At 36.3% G+C, this 24,262-nt stretch overlaps 1 protein-coding gene across 1 annotated transcript; it reads right to left on the reverse strand.

Moving 5' to 3' along the window:
• Positions 1–844: 844 nt before the first annotated feature.
• LOC144978814 (uncharacterized) lies at positions 845–19,332 on the reverse strand. The gene is made up of 7 exons (XM_078925339.1): positions 19,192–19,332; positions 14,691–14,775; positions 14,052–14,333; positions 9,348–9,641; positions 8,732–9,022; positions 6,736–7,032; positions 845–1,133 (listed from the first exon to the last, which is right to left on the reverse strand). Exons 1-7 carry the CDS (start codon positions 19,291–19,293, stop codon positions 940–942), a joined length of 1,545 nt encoding a protein of 514 aa, XP_078781465.1. The 5' UTR covers positions 19,294–19,332; the 3' UTR covers positions 845–939.
• Positions 19,333–24,262: the final 4,930 nt, after the last annotated feature.

Here is a 24,262-nt window from a genome sequence, read left to right on the forward strand (position 1 = left end):
TTTTGACAAATTTGTTGCAACTTCAAACTGGCTAAACTCGAACGGTGTGCTTCATAGCGATAATACGCTGGGTGTGTCATTCCATATTTTTATATAATAAGAGAGAAAACAGTAATGACTTACTTTTAAGAATTGTCGTCATTGATGTTTTTAGGTCAGTTCTATTGTTAAGTCTTATCGAACACACACACTTCCCTCCGTCCATAGTCGCGTTCATGTTAAAACGTATAGCTGTTGTGTTTTGACCAGTTTTCATGTAAGTCAATCCGTCTCCGATACACACCAGTTTGTTTTCAGAGACATCGTCGGGAGATCCACGTGTAAAACACTTGATGTTCACAGATGCTCTATTTAGAATTGGCAAATGTCTTTCATTTTCTATCATTTTTCATTTACGGCCAATGCTGGAAAGGCTGGATCTGGTGTTTGAAAGGGAATGAAAAAAATGTTAACCTACAATATATGGGGTTGATGTACATGAAGAAAATTACATTAAAAATAATGATTTTATCAACATGAACATTAATCATTATGATTGAGAAACACATCATATCTAAATACTTTCCTCAGTGAAGGAATTTATCTTTTTTCCAAATGTTATGAGCTATGGTTAAATTTACTTTCAAACGTTTGGTAGACCCAAATAAAATGGCAAAATATAAAATCAAAATAATTGTTTTTCGATTACTTTTAGAGACGAAACATTAGTGATGTTCTGTTTGACTCTATGACCTTCGGAAGTAACGAGGATGCATTATATTTACTATATTGAAACACCTTTTGATTTATAAAAAAAATTATTTCTATTTCAAATTGAGAAGAAAACAAAGTGACTTACTTTTAAGATTGATGTTATTGATGTTTTCAGGTCGGTTCCATTCTTAAGCCTTAGCGAGCACACACACTTCCCTCCGTCCATAGTCTTGTTCATTTGAAAGATTATAGTTGTTGTGTTTTGACCAGTCTTGTGTACGTCACTCCGTCTCCGGTACACACCAGTTTGGCTTCAGAGACATCCTCGGGAGATCCAATTGTGGAACAGTTAATGTCGACAGATTCTCTATTTAAAATTTGCAAAGATCCTTCATTCTCTATCTTTTTATCATTTACGGTCAATACTGGAGAGGCAGGAACTGTGAGCAAAAGTAATTGAAAAAATGGCAATGTGGTAACACGAGGCTGAGTCAAAATATAATGGACAATCGCCTGCGAGCAATTTTTATAAGACGTCATGCCTTGCATGATTTGATTGACACATATTATACTCTTGAAATCAAAGTTAAAATAAACGAATCCTGTAATTTATGATAAACTTGTTGCAATGTCAAACTGGTTGCACAATGGATATCTGTCAGCGAATATCTCGTTATCGACCCGAGAAACTTCGAGTAGCATTTTCAAACGCCTTAGAAAAGTTAAATAAACTTAAGCGTGAGGATGAAGCAGTTTTTTTCAGTGGATTGAACGTGTATTCCCTCAGTAAAAAAGATAATAATAATCAATCTAAAATCCAAATTCTAACAATCTTTTTGATGGTCGCCTTCTAAGCAGTGTCAACCCATCAAATCAAATAAAGAGAAAAGCATTGATTGCATCTGACAAAAGAATATCTCTTGATGCGATAGAGATCACAGGTTTCCCATAAAATAATCGCTGGATGAAATCTGAGTTCATAATCATAAACCCAATTAGATGAGACACTCATTGGAATGACGAGATAAAAGCAAAAAATACAAAACTGAGAAATTAGCTAGGGAACTTATGGCATCCGTGGTTTGGGACAGTAGAACTGTAAACCTTGTAGATTGCCTACCAGAGGGGGCACTGTCGAATTTGAATGATAGCTACATACTCTAAAGCTGCTGAAAGCAAGACATCGCTTTCAAGATGATGAGGAAACCAAGACAGTAGTGAAAAATCGGCTCAACGTTCAGTCAACTATTTTACGAGGACGGGTATAAACGCCCTTACCTAAAAAAAGTGGAATGTGGCCATCAAGAGAGGCGGAGACAATTATGAGAAGTAACATTCTACTAGGCTAATGCCTAAATTTTATTTGAGGTATGATGCATGGTGTTAATTTCATTGGTTTCAAAGTGATAAGCAGAGTGTCATTACTTTTTTATTTAGCCTCTTGTGTCCAAATAAACTACATGAAGACAATTGCAATAGAAATCGAAATATCTGAAGTTTGATAATAATTTCTTGTGATGAAGAAACAATACAAACTATTCTCAATGAAGGTTCTTTTGTTAATAAGCTATGACTAACATTTTGTTTTGAGCTTAAGTCTCACCCAAATACAATACCAAAATGTTGGAATAAATTTTTCTTTTTGATTACATTCACATATTGTTTTGTTTATAAATAAAAATATATATTTAATTCCACCTTTAATCTTTTTTTATCTCTGATTTGTCTACCGCGATCTTTTGGTGATTTATTTCATAAAGAATATAATTCGCCTATATACAACTTTTAATAACATTTTACAGACCAAAACCTATAAAGATAGCATAGAATTTGAAACAAACTGCATGGATAAATGACCAATTCTTTAAAGTTAAGACTCTCCATAATACAGTTTCATTGTGTCCATAAAGTCATTCCCTGATTTCAAAGACTTATTATTCTAAAACCATTATGGTTATTTGCATCTAGAGTAATCATACACACTTCTCACAGCCCGATCGTAACTTTTGATTCGCACACTTTTGGTGATCTAAATTTTCGGAAATATTTTTCAATACCTGAAATGCGTGAATTACCCAATTACAGTATTTATTTTCCTCAAACGATGATCATTCTTGCTTCTTGAGACAGTAAAACATAGTGGCAGCTTATATTTTGCTTCATTAAACTCCAAAGTTACATTCCTGAAATCACGAGATCGGCGAGCATTAACTTTCCTTCTTCCCTGGGATGATGCATGCATATACAAGGAGGAAGGTTTTTTATTTAACTTCCTCCGTGTCATCTCCTGAATAATTAGTATTTAAATATCGTATTTATAAAGTACACAATTTGGTTGACAGGCACAATTGGCCTAGCTATTGTGGTTTCGACTGAAAGCAGGTGTGCGGAACAAAGGACGCGATCGCTCGTGTTGCACATCGAACCGCACACCTTTGATGAATTATTTGTTTTGCAAGCCTTCCTTTTCATTAATTCACACAACATTTGACAGCACAATCTAGATCTCTGGATTAATATATATATATATATATATATATATATATATATATATATATATATATATATATATATATAAACATTTGAAATATAATTAAGATAGTTTGACTTCTACAGAAGTTGTAGAAGTCAAACTATCTTAATTATATTTCAAATGTTTATAAAATAGCTCCTTTTATACTAAAGTTGAGCACTATTATTTCATGGTTTTTGTTTTATAATTTATATATATATATATATATATATATATATATATATATATATATTTATATATATATATATATATAATATTTATATATATAAGAACATTATACATAAATTGAGCTGTTATATAGCGCAATATCCACTAAACGTGCTCAAAGCCAAAGAGATTTACAAGGGATTCCAGTCCAATAGCATTAACATTGAGGACAAGACATGACGCCTGTAAGGCGATATTATACTTTTTTTGGGTGACAAAGACAACTCTGTTAACGGCCATGTACTCGTTATACACCCGAGTACGGTGAGAAAATGTGAGTAAAGAGCCATTTCCAAGGATACAACTATGCGTCGAGCGAGGCTTGAACCAGGGACCTTCCTATCCGAAAGCGAGTGTCATACCTCAAAACAACACAGCCGCCCATATGAAAATTAGAACAATATATATATATATATATATATATATATATATATATATATATATATATATATATATATATATATATTTTATATAAATTATAAAACAAAAACCATGAAATAATAGTGCTCAACTTTAGTATAAAAGGAGCTATTTATAAACATTTGAAATATAATTAAGATAGTTTGACTTCTACAACGTTGTTATCGAGCTCGATAACAACGTTGTAGAAGTCAAACTATCTTAATTATATTTCAAATGTTTATATATATATATATATATATATATATATATATATATATATATATATATATATATATATATATATATGATGTGTGTGTATTAAAAAGCCCTGTCTTCCTCCACCTATTTAATGTACATTTGGTACATTTCTTTGCATGTGATGATTGCAGCCCGAATCAATGATTTCAGGGAGACTTTCAGAGAATGAATGTTTATGAATCTGAGTATGCAATGTGTGTGTGTGTGGGGGGGGGGGAGAGTGAGATTGAGAGAGAGAGGGAGAGAGAGAGAGAGAGAGAGAGGGAGAGAGAGTGAGAGAGAGAGAGAGGGAGAGAGAGAGAGGGAGAGAGAGAGAGAGAGAGAGAGAGAGAGAGATGGCTTTAAAATCATTAAGAAATTTTTCATTGCAAATGTCTGATGTGATTGTGGGTGTGTGTGCGTGTGTGTGTGCGTTTGTATGTGGTGAATTTGCATTACATCCTATAATAAAGATTTCTGGACAGTATGTGCGCGCGCTCGTGTGTGTGTGTGTGTGCATTTTTAAAAGACTTCCTTTGAAAAAATAGCTAACTAAGCGTCATTCAAATGGATCCAAATAAAATTTTATATCAAACAATGTATGTTAAAGAGTAGAGTTATAGGTTTGAATGGCTGGTGTGCGAACCGATGAAAATGTGTGCGAAGCGATGAACATATACGGAAAAGTGTGCGAAGCGATGAACACAAGGGTATTTTTGGGTGAAGAAAAAAACTGAAATATGATTAGTTATAAATAACGCTAGTAGAAAGTATTCGCATTAATGGGCTTCAAAACATGCGCAGATAGGTCCCTTCCCTAAGGGACTCCCGCCTACTTTCATTTTAATTCAGTCATGTCTGCAGATCCGGATTTGGCCTAATATGTCGCGAGTCGTGAGAAGATTGTACAATTACTCTAGTTTTCACCAACATATAAGAAAAAGTCATACATTTATGCCTATTATTCATGAATCTTTATTATATCACCGAAGTGTCAGAATCAGCGAAATGAACATGAAATCACGGAAACACAAGAGTGCGACATTATGTTTATATAATGCGATTGCATGTAACGAAGTCGCCAAAAGTAGCTTAACAACGTTTCGTAGCCCAGGTTGGCAGACTGTTATAACAGGACTTGAAAATGATGTTATTCCAAATTTGCTGAAACAACAAAGATCATATTGCACAAAAATTGTATAGGCCCATCTTTCTATTTCTTGAAAACGAATATTGTAAATGTCTTTTTAGATATACTAGAATATTATGCTGCATCCCATCATCATTATTTTAACCAAATAAAACGTATAAGTCAGACAGCGTTTCTCCACCTTGGAGACAGTACGCTCGCAACAACCTAAACGACACGTTTCCAGGCAGATGGATTAGGAGAGATGGACTCAATAGCTTGGCTGCCTAGGTCACCGGACATTTGACCTTTCCTTTGAGCTAAACTTCTGATGGAACTTTTACCAGGATTTAAAAGCTGTTATTGAATCCATCTTGCTACAAAAGCCACAAAGCACAAGGAATAAACTCGACAATATGTTAAATTGGCGTTGAAATTAGCCAAGGAAACCATATCGAGGCGCATTGAGTGAAAGATAATGGTAAACAAAATGTAAAGCATGTATGTATCCATAAGTTCATCATGAAAAAATAAAATAATAAAGAATTGGATGGCATAGTACAAGGAATAAACACTGTCTTTTACCACGGATGATTAGCCATAGCATTAAAATTGACATGAACACAGATGCAGGTCTGGCATCCGAACGCAGTAATGGGCCTAGTTTAGCATAGTAATGGACAATACTTTTCGTCATTTTTTGAGATTTTCATTATAGCAATGCGCCAATGATAAATTAGGTTATCAGAGCTTTTAAAAATGCATGCCGAATAAGATACACTAAAAACAAAACTAATCAATAACCCAAAAGTCCCTGTAAAAAACAACAAATTTCATAGTAGTATTTTATATATTTCTAGCTGACTAATATATTCTTTTTACATTCAACCAAAGGTAAAGATACTTTTTAATGTTAACACTTGATAAGCATACTTTCTTTTTAGAATTAACCACGAATTAATGAATAGGTGGCTTCCAAAACTTCCTAAGTCACACCCAGATAGCAAATGAGTTAATCTCAAGTTATCGTTTGGCTTCAATAGAAAAATAACCAGAGAAAATTTGGAGTTTCACAACACTCAGTATACTGTTTTATGGAGCGCACACAAGACAATAATTTTCCTCATTAAGCCACCAAATAAATGACACTAAATTGCAGTTTCCTTTGAATGATGGAAATGGGATTAGAATGTTTTGACCTACTCAAATATACTGTCAATAAATGACCGCTGGAGAACAAAAAACAGATTAGACCCTTCCCCGCGGTTTCCCGAGATAACTTCGCCTAGGCATTCCATGAAGGAATATTATAGATAATCCATCAAGCAAACGTCCTATGTCAAAAGGAATCACCCATGTCGTCAGAATTTATCATATTATTGAGGGTTAATAATCTTGCCCAAGGAATATTAAAGTAGAAGCGCTTGAAGCTGGGTTCGGAATGTGCAACGCCGTAGCCACTCAGCCACAAAACAAAGTTTACAAGATTAACTATTAATGTAGATATTTTCAAAATTAATTGTGATTAACGTACTTTTCAAAACTAACCAAGCTGTTGATTTAATCATAGTTCCATTCCTTTGTATCAACTTGCACTCGCACTTTCCACCGTGCATAGTCGGTTTCATAACAAAATCCATGGATGCAAGCGTTACGTCTACGTTGAATTGTATTTCTCCACCTCCGGTGCACACAATTGTTGTCTCAATAACGTTTCCGTGATACCCACAATTTGAGAAGCATCTCACCCTGATAGATTCTCCGTCCAGGAGTGGCAAATTACTTCCATCGTCTATGTATCGCTTGACGATCATGAAGGGCTCGGGTGCCACTAGTTGAAAAGAAATGATGAAAACATGATGGGAAAACATTATGCCATGTTTACACGTACATATTATATGTACTTCAACTAGCAACAACACACAACAAACCAAACTCATGTAACACACAGTCCTGACGATGGCTGAAAAGGCCTGGAATATCGATGTAGACTGACTCCAACCATGTGGTTAATATTAAAATTATATACATATATATATATATATATATATAATATATATATATATATATATATAGTATTTATTTATAATAAATAATATATATATAATAGTCTTATTTACCCTAATGACAGTGATAGAATGTGAGCTAAGATTCTGTTCCACGGATTGGCTATGCTCTTATTAAGGCTCAAACCCAAGATCTACAGACTGTCCGAAATTAGTCTAAACCCGCAATGAGCCAAATTAGGAAAGTAAAGGTATTTTGGAATTATGAAGTTTAATTTGAACTTTTATATAGGGCAAAATCAACACAATGTGCTTAAAGCGCTTTACAAGGAATCCCTGACCGACAGCAACACGTGACCTAAAGTTTGAGGCATGACGCCTTTTAGGCGATAATACACTTTTTTTCCGACAGAGACAACGTGTTAACAGCTAGGTATTCGTTTTAAAACTGAATACTGTGAGAGTATGCAAGTATAGAGTCTTTTCCAAGGACTCAACTATGCCCCAAACCAGGACCTCCCGATCCGAAAGTGAGCATCATACCACAAGAACACATAGCCACACAGTTAACTAGTTACCTGGTATAAAAACGTATTTAAACAGTTGGTCAAAAAACTCGTCCTTTAAATATCGGTAGATTCAAATGACACGGCGCGCTCATCTTGGCAAAAGATGTCAAACCTGGCATTCCACATAACACAGACCTTGCGAGGTTCCAGTTTTGAGAGTTTTTACCAAGATGATGATCATCGATTTTAATATCAACATTGTAGGAAGAGTTTTCTAATCAAATCTATAAATACGCTTCTTTCCAGAGTACGGCAGTAAACTTTGGAAAAGGCGGTATTTATTTTAACTCAACTTTTAGCCAAGGATTTCGGCGTTTTTAAACATTGCACGAATCCATTTCATTTAAATATGTATAATGTATACCGCGCCAACGTCAATATACTTGTGATATTAAAGAATTGGAGACAAAAAAAAAAGATATAACTGAAAATGAGAAATAATATACTACCTCTGAAACCAAAATAATATCTCATGCATCAACAAAACAATAAAGAAACCCAACAAAAAGAAAAAAGAGCAAAACAAAAAAGAAACAAACAAAACACTCAAAAATAACAAAAGAAAACAAACAAACAACAACAAAAGAATTGCTCTTTCCTATAGTGCAATATCCACTAAATCTGCTCAAAGCGCTTTACAAAGGGTCCTTAACCAACAGCAACACGTATCATGTAGAGCGAGACACGGCGCCTGTTAGGCCATATTACATTTTTTTCTGAAAGAGACAACGCCGTCCTAATTTTACACCTGGTTGCGTTGAGTAAAGAGCCATTTCCCAAGGACTCAGCTATGCGCCGAGTGATACTCGAACCCAGGACCTTCCGATCCAAAATGGGATTTTCATAAAACAAGACAACATTCTATTCCATGTAAATGACATTACACTGTCTTAGTAGGACTGTTGACTGGAAAGGCAATGAAAATAACCACAATATAATAACAAAAAACACTCACTGTCAGGATATAAATCCAATTTAGTTGTCAGGTTATTTCCATTGTATAGTTTGAGTGTGCAAAAACACTTTAAATTTGTCCTCATGACCAAAAACATGGTCGTTGAGTTCTGTCCTGTACTTGAATTATACCCTCCTTTGGGTTGTTTGCACACCAGATTGGCCTCTGAGACATTGATAGGGGGTCCCCGTGAGAAACACTTAATGTGAACCGGTTCTCCGATTACAACCATCAGGTCTCCGTTATTTTCTATATTTTTACTATTGACGACCAATTCAGGAAGGGGGGGAACTGGTTGGAGAAAGATACGATAAGAATCATTGTCGATAAATTCGAATGAAATTAAACATGACACAAGTAATTAAATGAAAAGGCAAAGCTCATAACAATATGACATTTTTCTTGGCCATTTATAAATCAAGAATGATGTAAAAAATGTAAAAAGTAAACAAAAATGAAAATAACATCTTCAAAAAGGAGCAAAACACCACACAGAAGCATTTAGTTTTATATCCTTTAACAAATAACGAAAGTGAATCAGCGAAGCAGGTCGGGTGGTCTGGTATGATCATAAGAATATATTTAAGCAACCTCATTCATAATCGTCAACGCTTACCTATAAGATTTGTCCTCATTTCTATAATCCGTTCAAAGGTATTGCGTATTATTAGGCTGCACACACACTTTCCTCCGTCCATTCTGGAATTCATGACAAAATACATGGTTGTTGTATTTCGTCCGATTGTTATGCAATTTTCTGTGCCCCATGTGCAGACAAGTTTTGCTTTTAAGACAAGGCCGGGAGATCCATCTGAAGAGCACTCGATTCGCACAGATTCCCCTTCAACAATGGACACGTTTTTGGTATTTACTTTCCGGTCTGGTTCATATTTGACCCAGATGGCACAATCTGGTGATGGTTCGGAAATTGAATTATGTCAAGGTAGAAAGCATGGGAAGAAATTCAAATGAAATGAAAATTTTGAAATCAAATTAATAAAATGCTGATTATTCATTGCCGAGATATGACCGACTGAAGTAGTGAGAGTGTAGAAACCAAGGAAATCGACTTTGAAGTTGAGGCACCTATTTCACGCATAGTCGAGTCAATGGGCAATGGTAATCCTTGGATCCAGGCATTGAAAATTAAACGAGAGTAATAAAAACTCGCATGAGCTTAACATTTAACAATATGAACACACCTTTTTGCAGTAATCCTATCGTTGCTTTTGTAGTTATTTGTTATTATGTAAGATGCTCTTAAATTAATAAAAACCATAATAAATGCATGCAAATTATGAAATTGTTTATTGTTGACGAGTTTTTAACATTTAAGTAAACAATCAACGAAATAAGCATTATTAATGTCACATTTCTGTTTTAATAAATAGAGGAAATACGATTTTAAAATGTCAAAAGGTATAGAACAGCTATTTATTTTCAGTACAATTTTCAAACAATGTGAAGCCGTGTGGAAAGAGAGTGGAATATCAAGAAAGAGGATAAGAGAGGAAGGAATAGAAACTGCCAAGGCACAAAAAAACACACACACATACACACACATACAAACACAAACACATGCACGAGAGGGAGAGAGAGAGAGAGAGAGAGAGAGAGAGAGAGAGAGAGAGAGAGAGAGGGGCGGGTGAACGGCTTGCACAGTAAACAGGGCAGGAGGGGAAAAGAGTAAAGGTTGAAGCCTCTTAATAAATATATAATATATAATATATATATATATATATATATATATATATATATATATATATATATGTGTGTGTGTGTGTGTATGTGTGTGTGTCTGTGTGTGTCGAATTACACAAACATATCCACGCAAACACACACAAACACACACACACACACACACACACGCATGTACGCGTTGACCATGCCGACCTTTGTGACCACACAAAGCACGGACATTTCAATGGCCGACAGGTGCATGTTATCAGCTTCGACCAATCAGAATCTCTTATTTGTAAAGTTGTTAGGGAAAATGCTAGTCGGCTTTACAGATTTTAAATCTCATTATTGATTGAATCATGTAGCTGTCGATTCAGCCATACATTCGTTGAGATAGATAAAGACACGCCCTTTGCTGAGATATCTTACATGCTATTAGTCGAGGAAAGGATTCAGCATTATTATGCTTTGGAAAGGGTGGCTATCTGAGGAAAGGCAACTCTTGTTTTGAATGCGTCACTGATACTTACTTACTTAGACCACCCGTTGGGGCGCCCAACATGAGCCACAAGTCTTCGCCACTCTGTCTTGTCCTCCATAAGCGTACGCAGCTCCCGGGTGTTGTCCATTCCTGTGTCATCTAGCAGAGTGTTTATGTATGTTGAATTCTGCCTGTCTCTTTTTCTGGTTCTTTCAAGTGGTTCCCATGGCACAAGACTGCTTGAAATCTCCTCCTTGTGTCTCCAGCATTACCCCGCAAGTCTCAGTCTGTGTTCTATCTTCGAAGTCACTGGGGGAAGGTCACTGTAGAGCTCTTCATTTGACATGTGCTCTTTACAGCTTACGTTGAAGACCGTCCGCAGCATACGAGTGTAGCAGCCGTCCAGTTGCTTCTCAGGGGCTTTTGCTAGAGTCCACATCGCTGCTCCATATAAAAGCACTGACTCTGCCTTTGCCAGGAACATCTCTTTTATTTCCTTATGTAAGTTGAGCGCCAGATTTCCTGAGTTTGTGACAGGTACTCTAAGCCAATGCTTTCCTGACAGAGATATCAGATGAACTGCTTTGGGTCCAACCTCCTAGGTACTTGAAGTTGTCATCTTTCTTCAGACATTCTCCGTTCTTTGCCTGCATATTAATTGGCTTTTCTTAGTTGTAGGATTGGAAAACTGTCTTCTTAGCATTGCAGCACAGTCCTACTCAGTTTTAAGTCTATTGAAGACTTCTAGTGCCTGGTCCCTCTCCTTGTTCAGTAGAATAAGATTTGGCAAAATCTAGATCCGTGATAATCATAGGTGGACTGCGCCTACTTCTTTGTCTATGTAGCGTGAAGCCAAACTCGTTCTCCATGTCAGCGTAGGTCTTTTTCATCACGTAGTCCAGGACAATTGCAAAGGGATAAATGGCTAATGTATTATCCTGAAGCAGTCGTGGATTTTCCTGGTCTGAAGCCGTTTTGACAAGAACGTAGATGAGGGTCAATCTCTGGCAGGACTCTGTTTAGTATCATCCTATTGGCGAGTTTCGCAGTTATAGCAGCAAGACTGAGTCCCCTGTAGTTGGAAGTATCACTTAGGTCTCCTCCTATTGGGACTGGAATCAAATCAATTTCCGACCACTGATTTGGTTTTCATTCCTACTTAGTAATCCATTTGTAAACTCCAACAGTATATCATCAAAGTCACACTTCAGATGGGATGTCATCAGGTCCGGATTGTTTTCCATCAGTAAGAGACTTTTTGACCTTCTTTATCTCATCCAATCTAAAGTCACTCTCGTCTATAAAGATATCTTGAAGAATTGGGTCTATGTCTGTGTCATCTTCTGTTGCTCTGACTGGAACTTCTCCCAGAAGTGACTCGAAGTGTGAGAACCATTTTTGTATTCTTTCTTCTTTTTTTTTACCCTTGAGGATCCCTTGTCGACTTGCGTTCTTCCCAGTTATTCTGTTTATCAGTTTTCATTTTCTAGCTTTCTCTCTTCGGTAGTTAAATTGTAAAACTTGAAATTATACAACTTGTCGCAAATATTTATGATGAATTACTATGATTTTATGTAGAAAAATGATTGTTGTTTCTGAAATTACCGAATACTGAATTTTGATTATTTTTAATATTTTCACTTTAAACCCGATTTTCTTTGTTTACCAAATTCCGACTTAATACCGCTTCGAGGCGTAGGGTCACATAGATCAATGGAAACTCCAGTTTTCGCCACTTAGAAGCTAACTTCTCTCTCATTCTTCGACCAATCTTCTTTTAACTTTCGACAAATGAGTATTATACAAAGACGCACGTCCTCTAGAAGCCGGTTTTTGAAAAAAACAATGTTCATGAGTAATTTGCAATTATGTAATTGTTTTCAAGGCGAAAAATCCAGTAATATATGTGAACATAATTAATGTTCATGCATTCATTGTATAATTTAGAAAATAAAAATCGGGATCCTAGAGCCTCTTTATTTCCCGTTTTTGTAACTATGGCCAAAGTATTATGACAATCGGTTGAAAAACAAAAACGCCTTCGGCTTTTAAAGATTTGTTGATTATTTTCCAATATGGCGTCGTTTACATAGCAACCGGTAACTTTTTTCGAAAGAAATTGTATGCAATCCTCCTTTCCAAACCTATACATTATGACTGAGCATAGAATTTTAGGATATTTCATCAATTTAAAAAAAAAATGACCCTTTAGTGTCGCTCCTTCCTTTTAAGCTAAATTACAATTTTCTTTTATACTTTCATAGAGAGATAACGCTTTTAATGTCCAGGTATTTGATTTACATCTGAGTACGGTGAGATAGTGTGAATAAAGATCCTTTTCCAAGAACTCAAATATTCGCCCCTGGAGACTCGAGCCCAGGACCTTTCGATGAAAGCAAGAATCATCCTACAAGACCACATAGTCACACATCTATCCTATTGTTTATTTGAGAGTTGAAAGCGTGAACTCATATTTTTATTTGGATGCAATTTACCAGGTTTTGAAACATACCCCTTCAACAACTTGCTCAGAGGAATGCGTCAAATGTTAGAAATTAAACACTTGAGTATACGTTATGACATTTTTCACATGTTAACAATCTCACATATCAATAGTTAGCGCCATATTATAGCGACAAACTAGCGATATACGTGGCTATGCGGTCTTGTGATATAACACTCGCTTTCGGATCGAAAGGTCATGGGTCCGAGCCTCGCTCGACGCATAGTTGAGCCTTTAGAAAAGGATGATTACTCAATTCTCTCACCGTTCTCAGGTGTAAAATTATCGTTGTCTTTGTCGAAGTGTAATATCACTTATCTCGTTCTACGTGTTACGCGTTGCTGTTGGTCAGGGACCCTTTGTAAAGCAATATGTTCACATCTAGTGGATAGTGCTCACGTTTTTAAAATGATATGCACATAATATATGACATGGAATTTGTTTTTTCAAATTAAGTCTAGGAAGTATTATGTTTATAGAAGAGACGAAAGAAAGAATGTTCCAAACGTTATGGTAATTTTCTCAGCATCAGATAGTATCACATATAAATTTGTCGATAATTTGTTTTTTTTTTTTCTTTCATAGAAATTAAGAAAATTGCATACGTTATAAGTTCAAAACAATACTTTTTGGGATCGTGACCCATTTAAACCTACCTTGTTCCATTGTTGTCCATTCCGATTTCAGCTTATCCCCATTGTCTTGTTTCAGGATGCAAAGACACATCCCTTTGTACATACAAGTGCTCATGACAAAAGTCATGTACTTTGTGTTTTGTCCAACGGTTTTTCTCTCCATTCTATCTCCTGTGCAGGCATCAAAGATATCGCCGGGTGATCTAAGTGGAGAACACTCATTGCTGACACATTCTTTGTTATCAACCGACAAGGCTGTCACATTTTTTATGTTTTCATGATTGACGACCAATTCAGCAGAAGCTGGTTAAGGTTTGATAACCAAAGAGAAAAAGATATCAATTTGCATATTTAAGAGGCTGAGATTAAAAACATGGGATTCTACTTTTTATTTTAAATCAAACTGAATCAATACAATGCATCATACCCAATATTGAAGCTTGACGTTAGTTGAATAGAATGCTATATCTTATCATAGCCTCAGCCTCTACTTAGATTGTTTGTACTGGCGTCCTTGTAAAACTGATTTGAGGACCACGTGATGCTGCAATATTTCTCAATAGACACATTTGTTATGTTTACCAATCATTGCCATTGTTGACATTACGAGGACTGTCCGAGAGGCTTGGTTATCTAAGTGTCTATTATATTATTACTTACCTAAGATGAATCCTTGAAGAAAAACGAATTGCACAAGAACGGCAAATTTAATGTTTACTGATTTCTGCTCATCACTGAATGGCATCTGTGAACAAATAAAATAATAGGACCTCTTTTCGTCACTTAAAAACAATAACATCACGATGCTTTTATCTAAAAGCGCCGAGAGCCTGGATTCTGCGTGAAAGGAGATGACCCCCCCCCCCCCATCTCTCAAAAATATATTTCGTGCGGATAAATAAAAACAGAAGATGAAAATGAAAGTGACTAGAACCACATGTAAATCAACTGCGAACTCAACTTATCAATCCTCCCGGTGTTTTTGTGAGTGGACAACGCGTTGAAATGATGTTGGGTCTGTGATATCTATTATGTCAAACGGTAGTTTGTTCCATTCACATATTATTCGAGGGAAAAAAGTTGTATTGGTATGTGTTTGTTCTTGCAATGGCTTGTGGAATTTGTCTGTGTGATGAAGCCTGGTCGAGTATCTGTTTTTTTTTATTGTTTATGTAGATTGGAATAATAATGGCTGAGTTTTTGCCTACGACTGTTTTGTGAAATAGAAGTATGTGCACGTTCTCTCTACGAGACTGGAGTGTTGGCCATCTTAGTATGTCAAGAGTTGCCGTCACACGCCCCTTTTCCGTCTTGTGGCAATTTGTGGAAAATATTGCAGCTGATCTGGCTTTTATGTCCCTAATCTTTTAGGGATCCCATGCAGTACAAGCATACTTCAAAACCTGTCGTTGAATATATGCGTGTGTCTTTATCTTTTTTGGGACATTGATGAAGAATTCTCTTGATGAAATATAATGTTTTGAAGGCCTTTGTCACAAAAAGGGGGATATTATTTTCCCACCGCTGGGTGCTAATGAGGTCGTCTCATAGGTAAGCTACACTATTTTTATGTTTAAGTGTTTGGCCTAACATTTTGTAGTCAACGCTCAATGTGTTTGGTTTTTTTTTTTGGTGGAGACAGACTTTGCAGAGTATTTTTCAGTTTGGAAATTCGATTGCCATGTGTTTGACCAATGTGTCAGTGATTTTAAATCTGACTGCAGAATCGTTGCATTGTTATGATCTTCTATCGTTCTGAATAATAGAGTATCGTCTTCGAATAGTTTAAAATTTGTATCATTTGGCTGATTTTTTGCACAAGTCATTTATAATAATGAGGAAGCAAAGAGGTCCAAATACAGATCTCTGCGGTACTCCGAATAGCAGGTGGCATTTTTCTCCTGTTTTGCCATCGAGCACCACTTCTTGAACCAATTATGTACGAGCTGGGACCTGTTAAGTATTCCGTCGTATTCTTATTTCTGGAACCCGTTGGTGAGGTACCTTATCGAAAGCTTTTCAAAAGTCAAATACTATAAAATGTTTCTTTCCTTTCGTCTAACGCTTTTGATATTTGTTCAAGCATATTGATGAGCTGGGTCTCATATGATCTACCATTCCGAAAACCACCTGGTAGTTAGCAAATGTCTGGTGGTCAAAATGATCCATACTGTTGTGATATAGAAATTCTCAAGTACCTTGCAAGTAACAGATGTAAGTGAAACGAGCCTATCATTTGACGCTATGTTTCGTCTGACTTTTTTGTGAATTGTAATAATATTAGCAGGTTTGCAGTCACTTGAGCCTTTTCCTTTGTTGACAGAATGATTGAATAGGATATATTTCGTTGGCACATTATTTCAGGATTCGTGAATGATTTAGCACTTTTAGTTCTTTGCTAACACCCTGTCTAGTGATTGTTATTATTGGCATAGTGGATATTTTGCTGTTTTCCATTCATAGCAAGGTTCTCATCTTCTACTGTAAAGACACATTGTTTAGCAATGACTATCCCGCACAAATCTTTGGGCCTCTTTTTCGCTCACGAAATGCCCAAATTCGCGACAAAATATCATATTATGGGACGAAGCCGTTTGGTATATGCTATTTTAAAAAATTAATTACGACGCTGTTTATCAATGAATATGACTGAAATTTGGCACACACTTAGAAAAAAGGTCATTTTAGATTATGTCAAGCGACAAAACTCGTACGATTACCAAAAGACGGTTAAAAATAGATTTTTAATCTTTGGAGTAAAATATTTCTAAAACTACCGGGCGTGTAGGTTTTGTCGCTAACAAGGTAGTAGATGAACATTTCTTCTTTTAGGTTGTAAAATTTCATATGAATATGACGAGTATTTTTCCCGTATTTTTCAAAACACCATCCTAATTTGCTCTTCATTTGTAAAAGACAAAGCCATTTTGACCCACTATAGCCCGAATCACAAGTTCAAAACGATTTGGCACCAAACAGCGGCTGAGCGAGTCGTGGCAAAGCGCTTTCTGATTGGTTGACCTCGTTTTAAAAGTTCATGACTAGTCAAAATGTCTGCGCGGTCTCACTGGCAGAGGGGTGTTTATCGTCTGCCATTGCGTTTGGGTTCAATAAACAGCTGATAATTTGACTGTTTAATTTACAGGAATTTAAGAAATTATGTTAAAAGTTTTTGATTGCAATATGATCTACAATCTCAGCATTATTGTGTTCCAAATCACGTTCTATCAGTAACCTTTGTCCCCTTGCCCAATTTCTCTTTTCCTTCTATACTTCTTTTGTTTACGTACGCAATCTCTCTCTCTCTCTCTCTCTCTCTCTCTCTCTCTCTCTCTCTCTCTGTGTGTTTATATAAGTTAGAACTCTTCTAATGTTTTCATCATATTCTCTATCAAATTTGCCATTCAATTGCCAAATTTCAATCTTTTAATCCACTTATTACGCAAGATACAACCAAAGGTCGAAAAAAATGCCGAAAAAGCGTCCCATATTTTCGCCTTTTTTTCCTCTTTGCGGGTCATCCAAATAAATGACAGCTTTGAAACTGCATAACTTGTTTATTTATGAATGGAATTTCAAAATTCAAAAACTTTTTTACTCAGTGGAGATACGGCTTTGATTTCAGACAAAAATTTTCCTCAAAAAGAGAAAAAAAACATTTTTCATAGTCATTGCTACATTGTTATTGCTTATGTAACATAAGGGTAGTATAGGATTTTGTGGTCTGCTGTCTATGGCGTTCCCTGATATTGAGGACAGTTCGCAGAAGTCATGCCGGGGCCTTTTAGTTGTCGGTTTGAGGCGACACAAACTTTTCGATTGCTATTCCAGAAGCATGGTACACGTTCTGTCATGTCTTTTATCAGCCCAAATCTCTGGGCATGGTATTTGTCCAATATTCCATCCAGGCTTTACCAACTGTATTCAACAGTCTGATGTCACGTCGCCTAGCTACGGCGAGAAGTGTGGTTCTAAACAAAGAAAATCGTTATTTTTTATTCTTCATGCTGGCTAGAACTTTTCATATGGCATGTGATCAGAATGTATAAAAATCATAACATGTTCATAGTTATAATGTTTTTCTCCTCAGGATACACTTTTATGCTCGTCAGAGAAATATTTCATAAGGTTGTCCGCCATTGTTCCGATAGTTTAGAGCCAGTTACTTAGTTACTATGTGTCATTACGAAGGAAGACGTCATGAATATTGAAACCTATTTCAAAATCAACAGCGTAATGAAAACCAAAACGCTGATATGGACGAGGCATTCATGACAAGACAAGGTTATCTGGTCTGTGCGGCTAGGTGGTCTAGTAGTATGGCACTTACCTTGGGATCCGAGAGTCTTGGGTTTGAGTTCCGCTCTGAGTGGCGCACAGTTGAGTACTTGGAAAAAGTCTCTTTACTCACTTCTCTCATCGTACTCAAGTGTAAAATGAATACCTGACCGTTAACAGCGTTGTCTTTGTCGGAAAAAAATGCAATAGCGTCTAATACTTATGGCAAAAGACGATTCATCCTATCCTAAATGTTTAAGTGTTGTTTTATACTACCAGCTCTTGTAAAGAAAGAGCTTCCAAATCGAATATGATCCAAAACATTAAAGATGATTTTTGTTTAACATCAGCGTAACATCTGGACACGTAAATTTTGTAATCGTTGCAGTTGAGATTGAGAAAGTTATGAAAAAAGTCTGATGAATCAATATGTTATTATTATCTATTACTATTATTAACAATGTGTGTATGAATCTATCAATTTGAATCAAAGGTACTACCGCAAACTCGGGGACCCAACTAATTTTGGGGGTTTGAGAGGGGTGAAACCTTTTTTAAAAAAAGTTTTCCCCCTCCCAAACCCCAAAATTATTTGGGTCCCCGTGATGCGGTAGTACCTGAGAATGAATCAAGTCACCACGAATTACTAAATTAAGAAACTAAGGAATATGCATCGGTGTAAGATAAAGATCTAAACAAAATGTACCTATGAAACGTGCCAGACAAGAACTGGGGATCAAACGTCAGACCTTCTGATTACCGGTAATCAGAAGGTCTGAGGTTCGATCCCCAGTTGAGGTAGACAGCTGTTTTGGGATAGTTTATTCTTGCTTTGACCTTGTCTGGCACCTTTCCTACACATATTTTTATATCATTATCTCACCAAGAATCCCTCTGCACAATTAACTATGGAGATCCAAATATCTTTATCTTTCTTCATATAACCAATAATAGACATAATATATAACTGTGTATACTTATCCATCTACTCCAACGATTCTTAACAATGGCGGAGACAAACCTCCTGTCCTCATTTTTTATGAAATGACGGAAGATTTGAATGTCTGTGGTATTAACTAAAAGTGGTATTCACACTTTGGGTCAGTTTTTGATGACGCAATTTTGAATTAATGATCTCTGTATACTTAACGTTTAAATTACATTTATCCGAACTGAAATTAGATATTTGCAGGCCCAACAACCGAACGCAATATGGGATTTGATTTAATATTTATGTTATGGAATATTTTGTGTTGATTTTACCTTTTTTTCAGTACAACAATGAGACTAAAATAATTTAGGTTAGCAGACGTGCAAATAAGTGTAACCATATTCCATTTTTTTCTCTTTTAGAACAAATCTAGCTGGCTTAAATGGGAGTTGCAGCATCTGCATTTCAACCACCGTGTGTAACGATTCGGACTGCTGCCGGAGAATAGAAAGAGTAAGAAAACCAAATTCGTCAACATAGAGAAAATAATATTCGTAGAAATATAGACAGAAGGAAGTCGTTGTTACGTTCCCAGGGAGAAGAGAAAGAAAGAGAAGCTGTGTTTCACGGCTAGACAATGATAGCGAAATAACAATGATACAATAAAGGAAATCAAGATTAAAAATACGATACATTTATTAAGGAAACTAAATTACATTTACAGCATAAATAGGAACGACACAACTCTACTTATTCATTCATTCTACTAGTCTCTCTCCTGACATTCATGAATAAGGAACACCACTATAAAAAAATGAAATAAAAGACGACCCCTGGAATGCCTTTAGACATTCTTCTTTTGATTTTAGTTCTTGGTTATAGGGCAGAAAAGTCGTGACATCAAACTCTCTACTATTTTTGTATCTAAATCATTGGGGTTGTGTATGTAACCAGTCCTTCGGAGTAATAATAAATAATTGATCGCATAAATATAGCATAACTATTTCAGTAGCAGAGAGAACAGGCATATTCTTTGGATTCCGAGACGTAAAAGAGTTTAGATGGATGATCTGTATTGACTACCAGGTTATATTATGTAGACCAGAAAATATGATTCCATCACTCTGACAACAGAAAATGATTAAAGCAAGGTAGGCATTCTGTGCCCCGGAAGAGTGGTTTTAAACTTTCAATGAAATAGGAATCCGTTTTTTTACATCATACTTTTCTTCCCTCTTCCCACCAGAGGTCAATGTCCTTTGCTAGGAAGATTCATATCAAAAGTTATTCTTTTGAATTCAGTCCTTATTCTCGAGGCAGTTCTTTGCTCCAGGGGGTCCCGGTAGCTCAGTTGGTAGAACATTCGCTTTACACGTAAAGGGACAAAGATCAATTTTGGGTGTAGTCGAGATATATTCCGCCCCCCCCCCCACCCTGTCCACCAGGCAGTAAATGAGTAGTTTAGTCTGTTAGATCTAGCGGAATGTACTTAGCTTGGGTTATTTCAGTCTTCCCTTTTACTAAGCCGTAAAGAATATAGAAGAATTCATTGAAACTGAAACAAATCTTTCTAATAAATTACTTATCCTTGGTGATTTTAAAATTCATTTCGAATCAACGTCAGATCACTACAGCATATTTGCAAAAAGCATACTTGAAATTCACAATTTATATCAGCACGTGAGTAAACCAACACACATCAGGGGTCACATCATTGACTGGGTAGTTACCGGGGAGTTAATAGTTCTAATTTGACAGAGAGAGACAGATGCATTGCTGACCACTACGTGATCACATTCTCCTTCTACAGTCCACAACCAGGTAGACCTAAACGCGTAATAACATCTCGTAATATGAGGGCCATCGATATTGTTGCCTTCAACAACAAGAACAAAGAGGACCTTGAAAATCGAGAACACCAAGAACACAATAATCTTGCTGAAATTAACAATGCCTGTCTCCGTGATGTGCCTCTACCATCTAGTATTGTGTCAGATCGCCCTTCTGCTCCGTGCATCACCGCTGACTTACAGCATTCTGAACGGCGTCGACGTGCAGCAGAAAGGAGATGGCTTCAAACAAACAACCAAGATGGCCGTGTTATTTATAATCAGTGTGTTAATGATGTAAAAAAAATATTTCTGAAAAGGGATCATATTAGAGTTGTAAAATTAACGCATGTTCCACCTCTAAATCCCTATTCAATGTTGTTAATGAAATAATAATAATAATAATAATAATAATAATAATAATAATAATAATAATAATAATAATAATAATAATAATAATAATAATAATAATAATAATAATAAATATTAATAATAATAATAATAATATAATAATAATAATAATAATAATAATAATAATAATAATAATAACAATAATAATAATAATAATAATAATAATAATAATAATAATAATAATAATAATAATAATAATAATAATAATAATAATAATAATAATAATAATATAATGATATAGATTTATAGTGCGCCAAACATCCCTTCTTCAGGAGGGCTCTGGGCGCATAACATGGATTAACTTAATCATAAATGAGTGGTAAATTAAAAACCTGTCATGCCAGGCAACATTAATAGAATTATTTTACCAGACGTGTTTGTAAATTATTTTAAATATAAAATTGCTAAGATGAGCTTTCTCATTCCAAAATAAATAAAATGTGATTGTTGGCATGTCACATAAAGGTACTTTTTTTTTACTGATTCTAAAATAGTTAGTTCATCTGATGTCCATGATGTCATCATATCGTCTGCTCCTAAATCCTGTTCATTCGATCCTATCCCATCTTCTTTTGAAATGTCTTGACTCAACCTTAAATATAATTACCTCTAATATTAATCAATCCCGAAGCTCTGAGATAGTACCTTTAAAAATAAAAATCACATTTTTTTGTCTAACAGCTTAATTGATAAGGATCAGTCTGCTTATAGAGAATAGCACAGTACTGAAAGTGCTTTACTGGAAATTATCAATGATTTATTACTCTCTTGTGATAGAGGAGTAGTCACCATACTACTTTATTTGGCATGTCAGCAGCTTTCTACACAATAGATCACACCATTCTATGTAACAGTCTTTTCGAGCGTCTTGAAATCAGTGACACCGTCCTTCAATGGTTTAAGTCATATCTATGCAATAAAATACAATCTGGCTTGATTGATGGCAAACGATCAATCGATTTACCATTAAATACCGGTGTCCCACAAGGCTCAGTCCTAGGTCCAGTCCTCTATACTCTGTACACTATGACCCTTGGGCGTGCCATTGAGCCCAATGGAGTGAATTATCACATTATGCATGCCGATGATACGCAGCTGTATAAGTCTGTCGTCCCGTCTAGCTTGCATGTGGCTTCTCTTTGTGTGGAACCGTGTTGCGCGTCCATCATAGGGCGCTGGATGCAGAGTCATAAACTAAAACTCAACGAAAAAAAACTGAAATGGTATTATTTGGTTCACCCTCTAATGTCATCAAGACTGGTATACATAGTATGTCTATTTTAAACTGCCATGTCTCACTGACAGATAGAGCAAAACATGTTGGTTTTGTACTGGACGACTCTTTAAGTCTGGAACACCAGATTAACCAGATGGTGAGGACCATGAATTTTGAATTAAACATTGCAAAAAATGAACCGGGTTCTCCCATCCAGCCAGCTTAAAGCATTTGTCTGTGGTCTCATTCTGTCACTCCTCGACTATTGTGATTCGCTGTTGTTGGGCTTTTCTGACAAGAAAGTTGACTAACTCCAAAGGGTACACAACAGGAATTTTGTTCTTGGCATTAGTCGACACGAAAAAACAAGTGTAAAAACTATGCCCAAAAATACAAAATTGCCCTTTTTTTCTTTCGACGCACTAAATTCCCGATCTCCGAGCTACATTCAAGAACTTGTCCCCTACTCACCGATTCGCAAACTTCGGTCATCGGAGATCCAGCTACTAAAAGTGCCAAAAACACGGCTTACTAATTTCGGCGATAGATCTTTTTATAAAGCAGGACCTACCGTTTGGAACTAGGTTCCTTTGTCAGTAAGGCTATCGGGTAGCCTAGAATATTTTAAGGCAAATTCTGAAGACTTGACTTTTCCAGAAATTTTTATCCGAGGGATTTTCTTATTGATGAGTAAATTATACATTTTATATTTTGATTTCATTTTGTTGAATGTCAATTCCATTTATGTAAAACTTGCAAAGTTAGTGTGTGTGACTGTTGTGTGGTGCGGTTTGGATCTTTTCTAAAAAAGAATTAATGACCAATATTGGGTAGTTTTAATCATTATGAGATCTCAACCTCTGAGGTGAACTTTTTGGACATCAAGGCTGTATTGACCAGCACGGGAGTACGGACCACTGTACACTACAAGGAAACGGACAGTCACAGCTACCTGCTCTATCGGCCATCCCATCCGGTGAAGTGCAAAGACTCCATCCCATTCAGTCAGATACTCCGCTTGCGGAGACTCTGTCTGGAAGATGATGAATTTGCGCTTCAACGTGATCGCATGCTCAATTTTTTTAGGGCACGGGAATATCCCGAAAGGGTTTTGCTTAAGGCTGTCCGAAAAGCCAGCCTCGTGTCGAGAAAAGCAGCAATGAGGCCTCGCAATGCCAGGAAGCAGGAGACACAGCGTCCCATTTTAGTCCTCACGCATCACCCCCATGCCGATCAAGTGAGGAACATCCTATTGCAGAACTATGGGATCCTCCAGGCGGGCGAAGACGCCCACAGAGTTTTCTCAGAGCCCCCGTTGGTAGCATATCGACGGGATCGTAACCTGAGGGATCTCCTTGTCAGAAGCCGCCTGGAACCCATACCCAGGGATGGACCTAAAGCCAGATCGTGTATGCGACCCCGATGCAAGACTTGTGGGCACCTGTGGGAGTATGACAGAGTCAGCTTTCCAGACAAGATTTGGGACATCAGGCGGCCATTTACTTGCACTGACAGTAATCTAGTCTATGCGATTACGTGCTCCCTGTGTGGGATTGCTTACGTTGGT

The sequence above is a fragment of the Berghia stephanieae genome, chromosome 8 (assembly GCF_034508935.2).
Source record: "Berghia stephanieae isolate SIO BIC M18660-M18661 chromosome 8, UCSD_Bste_1.3, whole genome shotgun sequence".
Taxonomy (NCBI): domain Eukaryota; kingdom Metazoa; phylum Mollusca; class Gastropoda; order Nudibranchia; family Aeolidiidae; genus Berghia; species Berghia stephanieae.

Coding starts and splice junctions, on each gene's coding strand:
- LOC144978814 (XM_078925339.1), bottom strand. CDS start 19,293: ATGGATAAGTATACACAGTTATATATTATGTCTATTATTGGTTATATG. Junction 9,023..9,347: donor AATGAGGACAAATCTTATAG/GTAAGCGTTGAC, acceptor TTCTCCAACCAG/TTCCCCCCCTTCCTGAATTG. Junction 1,134..6,735: donor AGCTTGGTTAGTTTTGAAAA/GTACGTTAATCA, acceptor TTTTGCTCACAG/TTCCTGCCTCTCCAGTATTG.